The following is a 17,561-nucleotide window of genomic DNA, read 5'->3' on the forward strand; positions in this document are numbered from 1 at the left end:
CTCAGACTGCACAGCATTGTACCCCTGCAGCTGAGGTCCTGCCAAGAGCCCCAGGACAGAGTGTCCAGGAGAAGCCAGGAGACAAGGGCAGAGACTGCATCCTTCGCCAGGAGAACAAGGTCAGAGACTGTCATTTCTCCAGAAACCAGGAAGATTCTCCTTGCCTCTGAAGCCAGGAGGATTTCAGCCTCAAAGTCCACAGGCAAAGCCTCCCTTGAAGTTTGGACACTAGGCATAGGCTGTGACATAAGCCTGGAGGGTGATTGATAATTAATCAGAATTTTATGCCTCTGTAATTTCTATTGCCTCCTGCCATAGAGCTGAAAGAGCCTTCAGCCCACTCTGCTGGGCAAATAGTATATAGACCCCAAGCAGCATTCAGCTGCAAGGAAACTCCTCTCCCTGTTTATAGTTTGAACTGTTTGCTAGTTATTAATAAGTTATGGTGTTGTATTATTCCTAGAATGTCTTCATGACCGTGTAAGATCCTTTTAATATTAAATTCAGTGGTTGGGGGTGGTGAGAGTTCAGAATACTGAAGTTAATAAATACATATTTTTATAGAATATCATCTCACACCAATCAATTTCTCCCCTCCACCACAATCGGCGTAGGCGGCAGAATACCTCTCCACTACTGTTTTGTTTTTTTCTGCTGGATTATAAACCATTGCATTTCACTTGTCCAAGTCTGCTGTGTTTATTCCCAGGCAAGGCTTTCTCTTTCATAGCAGAATCCCTCCACTCTTATCTTCTCTCTTTCCCAGTTATTATAGTGAAATTAATATTAGACAAATAAAGTATTTCTACACTAAAATAGCAGAATTCTTTTTCCACAGAAACTCAAATCTTAATCCTGCAAATATTTCATACTGTTTACTTTTTGAGCAAGAACCTGCTTATAAAATACATCCCAAAGTCCTACTCAAACTTTGAGACAGTAACTGAACATTAACTTTCCAGAAAAACACCAATTACTCTTTCAAATTTCTAATTAATTTTATTCCTACAATTTTCCTCCCATTATATTTGCAATAACTAATCTTGGAGGGGAAAAATAATCAAAATTAAAATCTCAACAATAAGACCATCCCTTCCCTGCAATGGCTGTTTGAAAGATGCCTCTCTGAATGTGAACGATGAGGTTCAGTAAGTGTAGTTCTGTATCTGGGGAGGAACAGTATCATGCACCAGAACAGATTAGGGGCTGACCTGCCAGAAAGCAGCTCCATGGAGAAGATCCTTGAAGTCTTGGTGAACACCGAGTTATTCATTCGACAGCAATATGCCCTTATGATCAGGAAGGCTGGCGGTATCCTGATGTGAGTCAAGTGTGGCCAACAGGTTAAGGGACATTCTCCTTCCCGTTTTTCCTGTTGAAACTAGATCTGGAGTATCCTGTTCAGTTCTGGACTCTTCAGTTCAAGAGGGACAGGTATATCCTAGAGTGAAATCTGGAAAACTGATCCACAAGAACTCTTCTGATGACATGTGGCAAACTACAAATACAGCTGGTCTCTTCAACTACTTGAAAAATTCATCCCCTGCAATAGCGCAGAAAGAGCATCTACTCATGGCAAGCAACTGTCATTGTCTCCACAGATATCACAGAGGTGGATACTGAAGAGCTGCTGAATGATACAAGGATGACTTAAGCACATCTTTGAGAATTTATTATCATGTACAATGGCCTGCCCTTTGCTATACACACAGAGGTAGTAAACTGCATCTCTGAGAATGTGACTCTTTGCTCACTTAACGTTGCTGTTCAGCTAGAAGAGCAGAAGTACCAGCCTGTCAAAAAAAAAAAAAATATATCCCTGGAGGCTTCCAGTTCAGATTAAACTACAAAGAAATAAGACTTTCAAGCAGCAATAGTAAACATTTTATTAAAATGAAGTTTGTCAAATCTTAAGTATCAAAACTAAGGCCACAGCTAATGCTAACACAAAGCTGACCTCAAAAGGTTCTTACAGTATAATACAGTTTATAAACTTTATACAAAGCTATTTTACAAACAAGTACTCAAACATTCTGAAATGCAGTATTACTTATTCTAAATTTTTCTAGCAATTATTCTAGTGATAATATTTAATGATACAAAAGTACTGACTATTGGTGCACATAACCTGTACGTAGTTTGGTCCTGCGAGCAAAGTAATTCTCTGCATCACTCCAGCTACAGAAATGAATGGAAGTACAAAACATTGCAATGGAAGCTGTCAATAATTCCTCCATTTTGTGCTGAGTTCATTTCTTGTCTTCTAATGCTAAATATCTCCAGTCATAATAGCAATAAACTCTTCTTGATTGACTATAAAAAAAAAAAAAGAGATAAAACCATGAGACAAGCAGCAAATAACTATAAGCCACAAGAAAATAATGCTTCTCTGTATAACACTTCAATATTTCCCATTGATTTAGTATTCGTTATATTTGATTCACTTTTAATCAGGGTTTACAGGTTTGGATTTGTTGCTTCTGTAACAATTTTTTGTCTTCTTTTTTGTCACATAAAAGAAAAAAAAATATCAAAATGTAAGCTTAATTACATAAACCACTTAAGCCAGAACCTAGCTCACATGTAACATGTTAATATTCCCAACCATGAAAGTAAAAGTACACCAAAAGTAATGCAATACTTCATATAAATCTTAAAAATCTATAATCGTAGAGGGCAGATAACATATTAAGTGCTTCTCAAGCAACAATACTGCAGTTCTAGTTACAATCAAATCCAGTTTTATTAATCATGATGCACACATTCATGCCCAATATGCCCCCACCCCAAACCATGCTATTCCTTTCTCAAACTAACACTTGCCAAAGACAAAATGAATTCTAAGAACTAATGACTCCATAAATTAGCAAGAATTAAAATAAGACTTTTGACAAGCTTTTCCCCATCTGAACTTTTCTCATTCTTCAGTTATAATTAATAGAAATTTTACACAAATGCACTTGAAGAAATTAAGTCATAATAATAAATTAATTAGCAGTCATTAATTATTTTCCTGCACTTATACCTGAGCTATTGACCTTCCTCATATGTTAAAACACAGCCACTGCAGAAGAGTTAACCAATCAACATGTTCACTCTGCAGCTAATTACTGCAGTGGGAAATTATTAGAGTAAGGCAGTGTGGCATGGAAAAGACCAGATACGTACAAAGAATTCTCCCTGACAATTATCCGCCCAAGCTACTCCTAAACAAAGCCCTGCAAAGTAAGAGCTACACTTACAACCAGAAGAAAATTAAACAAGTTCAAGTATGTTAAGGCATAAAGAATGAACCTAAATGTGCTCTGTTGTGATACATCCAAAAATAAGTAAAAAGTAGATTTACTATCTTACAACTCTGAACTCTGAAATATCAATTATATAGCTACACTATGTTAGTATTAGTATATATAAGCACTATGTTGTCTGTGTAGCTTTAGGAAACATTTCCACAGCTTTATCACTGCAAATGACACAAATACAAACATCCTCCCTAAAATATCCTGACTTAAAGCGTCTCTGTTAAAGAGTGCTGCAGAGTTGAAATACAGTGTTATAATAGCAGAAGAAATTTTGTAACAAACTGTAAAGAAAATCACAGGTACAATTCTCAGTTAATCCAAATAAACCATCCCGGGATTTAGGTTCTGTTCACAAATTAAGCACAAAGTAATCAGAAACAGACACAATCTTTCCTAGCATCAGATTTCCCTCATTTCCACAACATAAACGAGCATAAAAGAAAAACAAAAATGCACCACATCTAACATGAACTCTGCAGAGTTGAAGATATTATTTCAGTAAAGGTTTATGCCCCTAATTCTGTGCCAAAATCTGAGACCCAAGAGAGGATCATGTTTCCTACAGATGCACCCACATTGAGACTACAAAAACTGCATGAACTGACAGAAAGGCATTTCTAAACAATCATACCCCCAAAGAGAAGCCATTCCTATGAGTAAGAATAAGAAAACATTATTTGTGATTTAAGGCAGATAGAAAGATGTCAAAAATACTGTCATCTTCAGAAACTTTTGTACAGCTCAGAGGTTTTGCTGGGAACACAAGGGTTCAAATAGACCAGGTATCACAACAGACATTGCAAAACAGTGCACCAAAACAAGAACGGTGTTAAATCACAAGTGGTATTATTCCCGTATTTGAAGTATCAATTAAAAATCCTGCCAACTAGCAGTTTCAGATTTTTTTTTGGCAGGAAAAGGAGGAGAATTAGATGACAGCAAGATTTTGATGTACAACCCAGATGTTTGAAGCTAAACGGAACAGTGATTCACAGGATTATTTACTTTTTCAGAACAAATCCTTAAAAAGCTAGAAACAGAATCAGTTTTCTTTAAAGAACAGAAAACACACAGAACCTTAAGGATAAACAGCACCACATACAAACATTATGCTGTCAATCTTCTGTATCTGATCTCATGCTTGACTGCTCTAACAAAGAGAAGGAACGGATGAATGAGTAAGAGGAAACTGAGCCACCCACTCTTAACTGATCAATCGGATTTTAAAAACTCAAAATAATTATGAAAAGACTAATTACAGTCAGCTTCCACTTGACCAAATAGCCACATGACAGGAAAAAAAAAAGAAATTCCTTGATCTACAATCCTGACATTTTAATTGGCAGTTCCAGGAGAGCAAATACAGAACAAAATATACTTGAAAATTACTTTTGACTTGTCATGTGAGTGCTCCCTGAAATTTAGATATTAATGTTTTTGGTATAAGCACAAAAATGTTTTGAAATTAATGAAATAAACCTAAGTTTCAATGCTTACAAATAATATCAATTAATAAGCATAGTATCAGATGGATTTGTTACCTCTTTCTTTATCAAGCTAAAAATCCCTCTGCAGGTAACTCTGTATAGACCATGTCAACTGCCAGGACCATTTCTCACCAGATTCTGTTCACCACTATGAGGTTCAGAAGTATGTTAAGTTACAGGATCACAGAATCATTTCGCTTGGAAAAGACCTTTAAGATCTAGTCCATAGACCTTTAAGATCTGTCTATCGAGTCTCATGCTTAGTCTTCTCCAGACTAAACAATCCCACCTCCCTCATCTGTTTCAGAACATTCATCAGCTAAGCTGTCCTTTGGACATGCTCCAGCGCTAAAATGTCCTTCTTGTAGTGAAAGCCCCAAAACTGAACACACTATTCAGAATATACCAGTGCTAAGTACAGAAAGACAACTGCTTCTCTAGTTCTGCTGGTCAACTATTCCTGATAGGAAACATGATACTGTTGGTCTTCTTGGGCACCAAGGCACACGCTGGCTCACGTTTAGCCCACCACAGATCAACATTCCCAAGTCCTTCTCTGATGTACAGCTTTCCAGACACTTTCATGATCCTGCATAGACTCAGGCTATTTGGACACTGGAATGGGCTGCCTGGGGAGGTGGTGGAGTTGCCGTCCCTGGGGCTGTTCAAGGCAAGATTGGACGTGGCACTTGGTGCCATGGTCTAGCCTTGAGCTCTGTGGTAAAGGGTTGGACTTGATGATCTGTGAGGTCTCTTCCTATCCTAATAATACTGTGATACTGTGATATTTCCAGCATGACTGAGGATCTTAATACTCCATATCTGACTGCCACCACGACTGAAATCACAGCTGTGATACATCACTACTTGGAAATACTGACTAGGTGATCAAAAGTTTCTCTCAACACTTTAATCCTGTTACTTATAAGGAATAAAAAATGTAATGTAGGTAGAGAGAATGTCCCAAGTACCAATTCACTAACTTCCAACTTCAACTACATTTTCAACAATCTGCTGGTTGAGTAACAGCTAATGGTGAACTAATTTAAGAAGTCAACTTGATTTTTAGAACCCAAGATGTGTTAGCAGGACTAGTAGCTGCCAAAACCTATCATTTTCATTATTTGTAAGCTAAATTAAGTTTAAACTGAAGGTTATTTAGAAGGAAAAAAAAGACATTTTAACAAAGCCACATTTAAAGGGAAGGACATGAAGAAGAGATAATATGGGCGTTTGTTTAATAACACATACTCTCTCCATCTCCATCCTTGTCAAATTCTTCAATCATAGCCCGTAGTTCTTCATCAGACATATTTTCACCCAATTCTCTAGCAACCCGGCGCAGGTTTCTCAGACTTATTTTACCAGAGTCATCATCATCAAACAATTTGAATGCCTTGAGTATTTCTTCTTGTGGGTCTCTATCCAGTATCCAGTCTGTCACTGTAAGAGGGATACTTAAGTTAGAATATTCTAAAAAGTAAATCAAGAATGACCTTAACCAGACTGACGATATTATGAAAGACAAACACTTCTGACTGCACTCAGTCTTTGGTTTTTTAATTTCAATTCAGAAAGCAGCCAAATAAATAGTCATGATGACCTCTCTTCCTCATCTCTCTTTTACCAAGTTGAGCTTGTCTTTGGGATATACCTGTTGCAGTGGAAAGCTACAGGGCAATTTAGACAGTCACGCTTGCAACACACCCTTCAAGAGAAACTGAGAGTACAGCCACACCTGCTTTGTTCCAAACTTACCTTTCAGATTAAATATCAGCTCTGTCAGATGAATACATGTGAAATTCTTAATACATTTTGATCAGGAAAGAATTCTGACTTGGAGAGAACACTGAAATACTAACAAAAAAAAATACACCACTCACATGAACCTTCCTTTTAGACAGAAAATTCACACTAACAATACCCTAAGCCCACGGGTTATAAAAAGGACATTGCTGTGAAATGCATGATGTTAATTCTGAAAGGATTCATTGATCTTTATCATTCCTTTTTTTCAGAACCATTTTTTGTCAGTTTTGGTAACAGAAATGATGCATTTGCCACAAAATATTTTCCAGGTAACATTTCAGACCAACTAACTGTAATGTAATCTTCACATCTCTGTACCTGCTGGTCTTTTATTACAGAGCTTGCTATTTATCACATCAAGCCATTAAAAACTCATCAACCCTGTTTGTGCAAAGGGAACCACTTAGCATCTGCTGCTGTCTGCAGATGGAATGCCTGCTCTGCCTTAGCAAACCTGACTGGGAAAAATTAGATTCAAGCTCATTTAAGATCACTGCAATGACAAAGTTTATGTCTACATAAATCCCTCAGATTTATATTAAATGTATTTTTCACTTAAAACAACTAGGATGCATAATGTGACTGAGTTAGAGGGCAGAAGGATCCCGCTGCAGAGCCTTGACCGCCTGGACAGAGGCCAATGGGATGGCATTCAATAGCTCGAAGTGCAGGGTGCTGCACTTTGGCCACAACAACCCCATGCAGAGATACAGGCTGGGGTCGGAGTGGCTGGAGAGCAGCCAGACAGAGAGGGATCTGGGGGTACTGATTGATACCCGCCTGAACATGAGCCAGCAGTGTGCCCAGGTGGCCAAGAGAGCCAATGGCATCCTGGCCTGCATCAGGAATGGTGTGGTCAGCAGGAGTAGGGAGGTCATTCTGCCCCTGTACTCTGCACTGGTCAGAGCACACCTCGAGTACTGCGTTCACTTCTGGGCCCCCGAGTTTAGGAAGGACACTGAGATGCTCGAGCATGTCCAGAAAAGGGCGACGAGGCTGGTGAGAGGCCTCGAGCACAAGCCCTATGAGGAGAGGCTGAGGGAGCTGGGATTGTTTAGCCTGGAGAAGAGGAGGCTCAGGGGTGACCTTATTGCTGTCTACAACTACCTGAAGGGTGGTTGTGGCCAGGGGGAGGTTGCTCTCTTCTCTCAGGTGGCCAGCTCCAGAACAAGAGGACACAGCCTCAGGCTGCGCCAGGGGAAATTTCGGCTCGAGGTGAGGAGAAAGTTCTTCACTGAGAGTCATTGGGCACTGGAATGGGCTGCCTGAGGAGGTGGTGGAGTCGTTGTCCCTGGGGCAGTTCAAGGCAAGGTTGGATGTGGCACTTGGTGCCATGGTCTAGCCTTGGGCACTGTGGTAAAGGGTTGGACTTGATGATCTGTGAGGTCTCTTCCAACCTTGGTGATACAGTGATACTGTGATAACAGTATTGCATCATTTGAAAAAAAAAAAAATCTATCTTTTGTGACAAAAAGAACATTTATCTGAAGAACACTAGGTCTCTAAACACCACATGTAAGATGCACCAAACAAGACAAAATATAATTGTATCTTCATACATTTCAGATGGGGCATTTCTACATTTAAAACCATAAATATCATTAAGTTGCAAAAAAAAATTTATCAAAATGATAGCTTAAGAATTCCTTAGCTATACTGGGCAGCTCTTTACAAGTAAAACTTCTCTAAATTCTTTTCTCTAATTCTGAGAGCTTTCTGCTGGGATTGGTTATCACATTTAACTCTGTGCCAAGGTCACACTGCATCAAAAAGCACTCAAATCCGATTCAAGTTTTTGGACAGGTTTGACCACCTTTCATATACGTATTGCGTTTTCTACAATACAGGACTTATTGACTGCCTATTCAGCTGGCCAGGAGAGAACCAGGAAACAATGGAAAAGGACAGAGCCAAACACCAGGAATTAATAAATAATTACACAGTAATTACAGTATATTTAATAATATTATATAATAATGACATCATTAGAGTTATATTAAGAGTTACTATTATTCTATTATTGATAGTTATATTATTATTACTCTTAAAACAATACTCTAATTTTTAAAACAAAAAATAAATCAGCACTGATCACATCTATTTTCCTGTGGCTTTATTTTGCGGTATGTTCTGACACGAGTTGCTCTAACCTGGAAAACAAGTATAGAAATTGATTTTTGTAATTAATAACACATATTGTCCAATATTAATCTGTTAAATGCTGAAATTTGCCATATTCCCAGCAATAACTTGTTTTGCCTCAATAAGTAGATTGTTCTTTGTAGTCAAGAGCAACTACACATGTACCATACTGAGTTTTTTTTTTCCCTGGGGTTTTTCCTTTCCAGAAAGTTTACAGAAATCCAGTACTTTGAACACGTGAACTGGAATAATAAAGGAAGTCATGCATGGAGAAATACCACAGAGTTTAATTTTTTTTCAGTACACGAGTTGTATGAAGAAGTATAAATCATGTGTAACTGCCAAAAAAAAAAATCTTCAAAGAAACTTAAACTCTAATCTTTGTGAGTTCTGCAGACACTCAAAGACATACTCAAAGTATGTCAAACTGAACCATACACAATCTTCAGATGAAAGAAACAACCTAATGAAATTCCACTGTTTTTATCAGGAGATGAAAATCCTTGAACTACAATATTTAACATCTGCTTCATTTTCTCTTATCTTTGTTATATATGTGTGGACTGTATTCAGTTTCCAGTTAAGAATACACACTCCTTCCCATGAAACTCAATGCCAAACACATTCTCCACAGCAGCAGAGAGACTCTTACAAAAAGTCATAAACACCACAAGAATATTTGAATATTAAGTTATGTTTTTTTCAAAGTTGCACCACAGAAAAAATGATGAGTTCTCTGTATGCTCTGTTTTTTTTTTATACTATGTCTACCATTCATCTCTACATATAAAATGCAGTATTCAGAAAGCAAAAGATTTTTTTTCCTCCACTGTTGACCTCTATTAAGGAAAAAAAAAAAAAATCTCTCATATCTATTCCCTTAAAGTACACAAATCACTGTTTCCAAGTCACAGTCACTACTATATGCTACATTTCTCTAAAGGTACATATCAAACAACTTACCAACTTCATTGAAATCTTCAAAACTGATCATGCCTGTTGCTTCTCGGTCATAATCTTTAAGTATTTTCAGTACATCAGCTTTTTTCACATCAAACCCCAGGGCTCTCATTGCCACCTTTTGGAATAAAATGGAAATGCAACCACACAGAAAGATCATTAAAAGAGATTGAGCAGCTTTTTTTATTTTCAGTAATTGCCTTCTTGCCTAAGAAAGAAGGTGGGTATCAGCAGTTTAACATCAATAATAAAGATAATAAAAGGGGGAAAAAAGCTTTGGATATAAAAATCTCTTAAACCTATGAGCAAATGGAACACCAAGTTACAGTGAAAAAGCAATGTCAGGAATTTTAACACACTGAACCAAGTGCTCCTTAGGACAAACAGATTTATTTTCCTAACTTCCAAAAACACTTCAAGTACTGCTAAAACTGCAAATCATTTTCCAAACTATTCTTTAGCATTCATATCGAGTGTGTTCATGGATTTACAAGCCCGCTTACCAGTGACTTTACAGCTTTTCCAGGGAACAGCAAAAAACAACCAATTTTATTCTTGTTTTCCCATTAGGTTAGGATTTCATGTTTAGCTTCCTGTTTTAACTGAGACTTCTCACTACCTTCGACTTCCTCCAAACTGATGAATGTACAAAAGAGGAAAACCACAATCCTAATGGATGTAAAAACCTATGCTACATGCTCATTTTGAAGAAAAGCAGATAGTTCTCTCCCTTGTTTCTGTTCTTCTATAGTATTATCTTCAGAGTCACAACACTTAAATGACAGCTAAGAAACAGCTTTTTTTTCCCCTATTTTGACAACAAGGAATTCAAAGCATATCAAACTGTTAAAAGTGCAGTAACAGTCCCAAAACATTCCTCAGCACCACCTCACTCACTGTGGCTTCTAGCAAAGATAAAACACCTGAACTCTGAAATAAATAGAAAGGAACTGTTGCCCTCAGACATTCCTGTAACAGCAATTAAAGTAAAAAGAACTCGGATTTATTTTTTCTCATTTGAGTTAACTGGTAGAGGCTGAATGCTGACCCAGCAGCTAGGATTAGGTGTCAGAGACAGGGAACTACTGGAGAGAGTCAATCAGATGCTGAGGGGACTGGAGGATCTCCCTGAGGAGGAAAGGCTGAGAATGGGGCTGTTTAGCCTAAGGAAGAGCACACTGAAAGGAGATTTTATCAATATCTGCAGGGCAGAGAGGAAGGGGATGGGACCAGAATCCTCACAGTACCATTCAAGAATGGGATGAGAGGCAATGGACACACACTGGCACCCAGGAGGCTCCTTCCATCTGGACAAAGGGAAAAGCTTCTTTGGTGTGAGGATGCTGAAACCCTGGAGCAGGCTACCCAGACAGGTCACAGGGTCTCCTTCCCAAATCTGTCTGGATATTATGATCCTGGGCAACCCACAGTGAGTGAACCAGCTTTAGAAGGGGGGTTGAACTTGATGATCCCCTGAGGTCCCTTTCAACCCCCATCATGCTGGGGTTCCTTCCCAAAGAATCACATACAGTACATCACAGAAACACTGGCCTCTCAAAAGCCACTTTTTGTTCTTCATAAAGTCTAAATAAAATAAAAATTCATAAATATTAAAAGACACTGTAATAAACTTCATGTACTAGTTCTAGAGAATTCCAGATGGGAGGACTCACTAGGAAAGACTGCCATCCTAATCGGTTAGCTGATAGCAATAAACCGGGGGGGGTGGAATGCTTGGAAGGACAACTGCTGAACCTCCCTGAAAGAGCATTTCATCCCACAATCCATCAGCTCCCCGATAAACAACAGGGTAAGCCCTGGCTTGCAGTCAGCACTTTTATACATTTTATCTACAGCTTTTACCTAATCATCTGAAACCTGTGGATTTTCACAACACCAAGCTTTAGGTTACACAGTGCCTTGAAACTGAACCAAAGAGGTTTTCACGAGCTGTCCCACTTAGTCCAAGATAAACCCTGTGGAGCAATCAGTACAATGTTATGTATAACACTGCAGCAGTTGTGTTACTGCATCAAGTATATAGCGTGGGAAGAGGAGCTCAACTCCGCACTGATGCAGTATGCGCCTCCCTCCCCTCCCCCTGCCTCAAATACCCTCACTCTTTCAGCCCACCAAGAGGTCTTTAAACACAAAACATGTATTTAAAATGTTTTAAAACTCTCTGAGTTATCTAAAACTAAACATCTTAAAAACTTACCATGAAACAGATACATATTATACGCCATAAAACTGCTTAAAGGAAAAAACTTTACCTTCAGTTCATGGTAATTTATTGCTCTATCTTTGTCTGTATCAAACAACTCAAAGGCGTCTTTAATTTCTTGCTTCTGTTCCTCAGTGAGTTCTCTTCTCTTCTTTTTTTTACATTTTTCTACTGAAAGCTCATTCCTGTGTAAGAAGAAAAAAATTAAGTACAATTGATTTCTAGTTATTTGCTGGGAAAGTACAACTGTAGACAACATTTTCCACTAGTAAGAATCATTACCTTGTCTGGTCAGTCTCTTCCCAGCTTGTTCTCTCAGTTTCAAATAATACTTGAAACAGACAATTATTTTGTGAAAACTGAGTAACACCTCCTCTCCCCCATTCAGGATAAAAAAAGCACGGGTGTTTTGGTTAGTATATACAACAACAAGAGGGCAGAGAAAGTACTGCTTAAAAAAGAATACTTGGGATTACAAACTAGACTAGCAGTTGAAATGACACAACTCCAGAAAACAACTGTATTTTTGAACTGTAATTTAGAAGAAAGAATTTGAGACATATAGGCCACAGGAGGCTTAACCAGTGCAGACAACTGAGCTGTCTGGCCACTAAATAGGCATTAGGTGCCACAAATCAGCTTTGCTGCCTGTAACAGTTCTTAGTTAATTAGCATTTAAGGACTTTTCCTTCACAGTACATACATACACACTACTCTAAAGGAGTTTTGCTCTGTTTTGACCCAGGCAAGAGAGGCAAGCCCTCCAGATGAGCATATCTTGCTCAAATATGGTCCTCTTCTCCTTGGTTAGTCTAGAAATATGATTAAGCTTTCAGATAACACACGTAAAATATATGATTCACATACTGGGAACAACAGTAGAAAAAGACTGAAAGGGATGGAACTGGCTAAAGAAGGGTAGATTTTGCTTTAACTGTGCCTTATTCACATCAGTGAGATTAACTGCTGTGAATGGGGCAGGGGTGAGGAAGGGCTAAGGAAAGGGCATCCAAGTACTGTTGTTCACTACCCAGAGGGTCCTTACAGAGAACACTGAGACAGGTACCTCTTAAAGAAGAGCAGCGGAAAGGATGAGTCAATTACAAAATGCAAGAAGATGAACTGCATCTAGACCTAAGAGGAAATACGTTTCCAGGGTGAGTGTTTACAGGCTGCTACAGTTGTTATGCAAGACTGAAGAATCTCCACAATCAAACGTGCTGGAATCCAATTAGAAAAGGTGCTAGTAATCTCATTCGGTTTTGAGTCAGATCTGCTTTTAGAAGAAAGCTGGACTAGATGACTTCTACAAGTCCTTTCTAACATAAATTATTGCACAATTAAGATTATCCTCTCAGAAAAAGGCTTTTTACACTCATTTGTTTATTAGTACTGGAGTTAAATTACATGCTGCGTCACCTACTGTAAAATGCATAAAAATCAGTGATGAGTAAAGAGAAAACTGCTTTTCAAGGACATTTATTTTCCAAATCTCCTGCAATGAGCTGCTCTTGCTTTTCCTAAGGACTTGCTAATTTTAATCAAAAGCAAAGATTAAACACACATCTGGAATTTAACTTTCAGCAACTACCAAAGCTACATCAGTGAAGACTCCAAATATAGACAAGTGCAAGCTATGCAAGCTGGACCTGCCTCAGACCACTGTATCATCAAAGAAAGAGAAGTCCTTAGCAGACCAGCTGGGACAGCATTTCACTCAAGCTTTGGATTACTATAACTTTTGGAAGGACCAAAACAACGCTTAGCTGGCTATTATAATAATTAGGGTTGGGAGAGCAGCAGCTCAGATCCAGCTCTTGTGAGCTGTGATGACAAAATCCATTTAGGGTCTGAAAGCAGATTAATGCCCACTTCTGGAAGAAGGATTTGGCTACTGAAGTGTTTATTTAGTGCTCAGCATATTTTTTTTTCCCAAAAGAGAAAGCATTACTTAAATGTAAAGACTTTAGAGGCACTTCTACAACCACTTCTACCACATGCAGTTCTCATACTGAAGAACTATGGAACACATACACCACATACATGTATTAATTATGTGTAAGGCAAGGATTTGCCAGGCACAGAATTCACAAGCCAAGTCCCTTTGCACAGCAGCTACTGAATTAGAACTTAAAAACAATGCCAACTCAACAGCCTATCTTAACACGCATTAAAAGGCTTTTATAAGGTGTATTTACTTTAGACAACCCAGAAGTGAACCCCTCAAAGCCAGATGCGACCCTCCTTCAGTGAACAAACGGCTACCGGCCCCAATCCGCCCACTACCCCAACTCCGAAGGGATCAGACATAGGCGGACGGAGCTTGTGAATAACCTTCACTGGCAGAGCCAGAGCCCAGGCCCTACAGCTGCCCGTCCCACCCCACTTTCCCCGGACATATCTCCGAGAAGATAGCGAGGCCCTGAGGGCCCTGGAGGGTTGGCCTCTAGCACAGCCACTCGCCGCGCTGCAGAGCCCCTTAGGGAAACCGCCCAGGCTCGTACCGACCTCAAAGCCAAGCTCATGCTGCCGCCGTCCGCGCCGGGCAGAGCTGGGTCTGACGGAGCGACACCGAACGAGAGGACACCACCACCTCCCTCACTACCACGGGCCTGCTGCTCTCCCTTCCCCTTAGAAACGCGGCACGACGCCGGCGCCCACCAACCCGCGCCCTGCTCGCCGCTCTGCCTCCGCTTGATTGGAGCGCTGGAGGCAATCTTCCCGCCTTCCAGGGCTAGGCGGCCGCTTATTGGCTAACCGTTGCTACTTGAGGTGGAGTTTAGGTGTTAGGAGCTGTTGCCCAGAGTGCAGCGCGGTTCGGGCAGAGGTCAGGGTGCGGAGGGGGTTGTTGCTCGTAGAGTGTGGTGACTGCTCTGGAGCTGTTTGTACTGTAGCGCGGTTGGCAGGCTTTCAGGAGCGCCTCGGAGCGGGTGTGGCGTCTGCGCTCGTCTCTCTTGGTCCTGATATGCTGGGCTGTGGCACAAAGTTTGGCTTCTACCTGCGTCCTCAACCGCCGGGTCGAACGCGGCCATCTTGAGTGTGGAAACACGGCGGGCCGTAGAGGAGCGGCCGCAGGCGGCAGTCCTGCTCGCCGGGGTCGGGCAGCGGGCACTGTGTGCACGCCTGGGTATTGGCAGTGTATTGTAAACGGGGCTTGGTGTCTTTCAGTTGAGAGTCGTTACTTGCTGCGCACTGTTGATATAGGGTCTAGGAGCTCTGCTTCAGTTCCAGAGCACGAGGGGAGATGCGCTCCGTGAGCGTGTTCTTGCGCTATGTGTACACACAATAGTCAGAGCTTACGGATTTTTATCAGTTCCTCCTGACGTTGTACTCCGTTTGCCTTTCTTAAATTCCAGTTCTCATTTGCATTAGTGTGTTTGTGCTTTGCAAAGCACCAAATGAGCCAATGTTGCATGCTGGGTGAATACAGGAGATCCTCCTTCATAAAAACGTTGAGAGAGGGTTCTGCAGCTTCTCTGGTCGGTGGCACAATAGCTGTATCTTATGCCTTCTCATTCCAGATTGGCTCAGCAGACTCGTAAGCACTGTTGAAGCAGCAAAATCCAGTGTTAGCTGGATGCTGTGAGTGTTCATATCTTTCCTCGTCAGTCTGACTTAAATTCACAGGAAAGACTCATTCAGTGAAAAATGCCTTCAGGCACTTCAGTCCTGCATGTTTCAGGAACCACAGCGTGTCTTGAAGGTGATTTACAGCTGCAGATCCATAGTTTTCCAGTAATAAACCAGTAGCAGGTTGGCCTTGGGCACATGTTAGCTGTGAAAAGTTTGATTCAGTAGATACGCTCAAGAGATATTTTTTTCCTTAATAATGTCAAGGAGACCACAAGGTTTATTTGGCTTTTGTGTTATATCTGGTCCATAGATCAATGATACAGAGGCACTGTCAGAAGTCATCTTGGTTAACAGATAGTAGCTTTGTAACTGAAAGCATAAACTAGTGGTAGAGTTTACCCTGAACTGTGCTGTAGTGAGTTTTTTTTATGAGAAGGTCTTAATTTCACTCCTTACTGTTTAAATATACCTTCAATTAAATGCCACCTTCTGAGCATTTGTACGCTTGCTTTCACATCTATTTTTTATTCTCAGTTTGAGACAGGGAGTTGAATATATATTCTCAGGACTCGGTGCTGGTAGCTCTGCACTTAGGCCACGCTGGTCATATCAAGGTGGTAGGTACTCTGTACTGTATAAACAGAATAAGCAAATATATTTGAGGATCAATTCTTTGATGCTTCATATAACATACTTAAATGGCTGAGAGAAAAGGAAAGCTTGAAATGAGTGTTCAGAACACAGACCAAGAGTGTGTGTAGGGGCAACATTGTGATCCTGAGTGTACCAACACTCCTGAATTGTCTGGTCTCATGTTGGACCCATATCTACGTGTCATATATGCCCCTGAAGTTCCTTGGCTCATGCCTGAGCTGTGTTTTGCTGCTGCTGTCTTAGTCAAGCTTTGTAACTTGACCTTGAACTTCAGCCATTGTCTTACAGTTGGCTGGAAATGGCTGTGTTGTTGGCAGGTCTGGTTAACATCACCATCCCTATACTCTGTAGGGAAGTCACTATCCCTGTCTCTACTGTGGTTGTCCTTGCTTTCCAGCTTGCAATGGAGCGCCTCTGTCCTTGCTACTCCATGGCAAATGGACTTGGATGCTTGATAAGAAGTGACCCTCTGGGTATGCTTCTGGGAACTGGAGATACATGTTCAGGTCTGTATTTCTAAACTTAGAAGATGAACTAGAAAATTGCCTTCTGGCATCTGAGGCCAAGGAGTTTGCCGTGACATCAGTGAGAAGAGATTTATGTCTGACTATGCACTCTCTTCTGTCCTTCAGCACACAAACAGCTCTCCTCTTGCTTGTTTCCTGCTAGTAGGAGTCTTGCTGGCTATGTGAATCCCACCTGCTCTGCTTTCAGGTGACAGAGGTGGGAGTCCTTCCTCTTCTGCTGGCCCACCATGGTGTTCTGAGAAAGGAGCATGCAGCCTGGTCTGTTTTAATCATTTCTCCTGCCTAACCTGGTGAAGTGGGCCTGAAATCATAAGGTAATTAAGGTCTACAAAATCCACAGGAATGGATATGTCCCAGTTCCTCTGAATTTGGTTATTCCAACCAGTTTCATTTGCAAGTGTAGGAAGGGAGAGTGTCCATTTACAGCCCTCAGTGTTTGAACTGATGCACTTTACATGAACTATGTTAAACATCCCTTCAAGGCAGAAAGTCTCCAAGCAGAGATTCCTAGTGCAGCTGGTGTTACTAATGCTGTTCCTCACACCTGTGTAATGAGAGCTTAATAAGGAAAATGACAGAATGAATTGGATTGGAAGGAACTTTGTAAGATCATCTACTTCAACCCTCCTGTGGTAGGCAGGCAGGCACATAGGCAACTAGGGCAGGTTTCTCAGGGCTTCATCAAGCCTGACCTTGAATATCTCCAAGGATGGGGCCTCTACCACCTTCTGGGCAACCTGGTCCAGTGTTACGCCGCCCTCACAGTAAAGAACTTCTTTCTAAAGTCTAATCTAAATCTCTGCTTGAGTTTCAAACCATTGCCCCTTGTCCTATCACCACAAGTCCTCCTGAACAGTCCCTCCCTGGCTTTCTTGCAGCTGCC

The 17,561-nt window shown here is 40.6% G+C and overlaps 1 protein-coding gene across 1 annotated transcript; it reads right to left on the bottom strand.

The window, feature by feature from the left end:
* Window positions 1–1,861: 1,861 nt before the first annotated feature.
* CETN3 (centrin 3) lies at window positions 1,862–14,573 on the bottom strand. Its single transcript, XM_064140209.1, has 5 exons — window positions 14,433–14,573; window positions 11,974–12,109; window positions 9,704–9,818; window positions 6,041–6,232; window positions 1,862–2,313 (listed from the first exon to the last, which is right to left on the bottom strand). The coding sequence occupies exons 1-5, from the start codon at window positions 14,447–14,449 to the stop codon at window positions 2,270–2,272; spliced, it is 504 nt and encodes a 167-aa protein (XP_063996279.1). The 5' UTR covers window positions 14,450–14,573; the 3' UTR covers window positions 1,862–2,269.
* Window positions 14,574–17,561: the final 2,988 nt, after the last annotated feature.

Source organism: Pogoniulus pusillus, chromosome Z (genome assembly GCF_015220805.1).
Source record: "Pogoniulus pusillus isolate bPogPus1 chromosome Z, bPogPus1.pri, whole genome shotgun sequence".
Classification (NCBI taxonomy): domain Eukaryota; kingdom Metazoa; phylum Chordata; class Aves; order Piciformes; family Lybiidae; genus Pogoniulus; species Pogoniulus pusillus.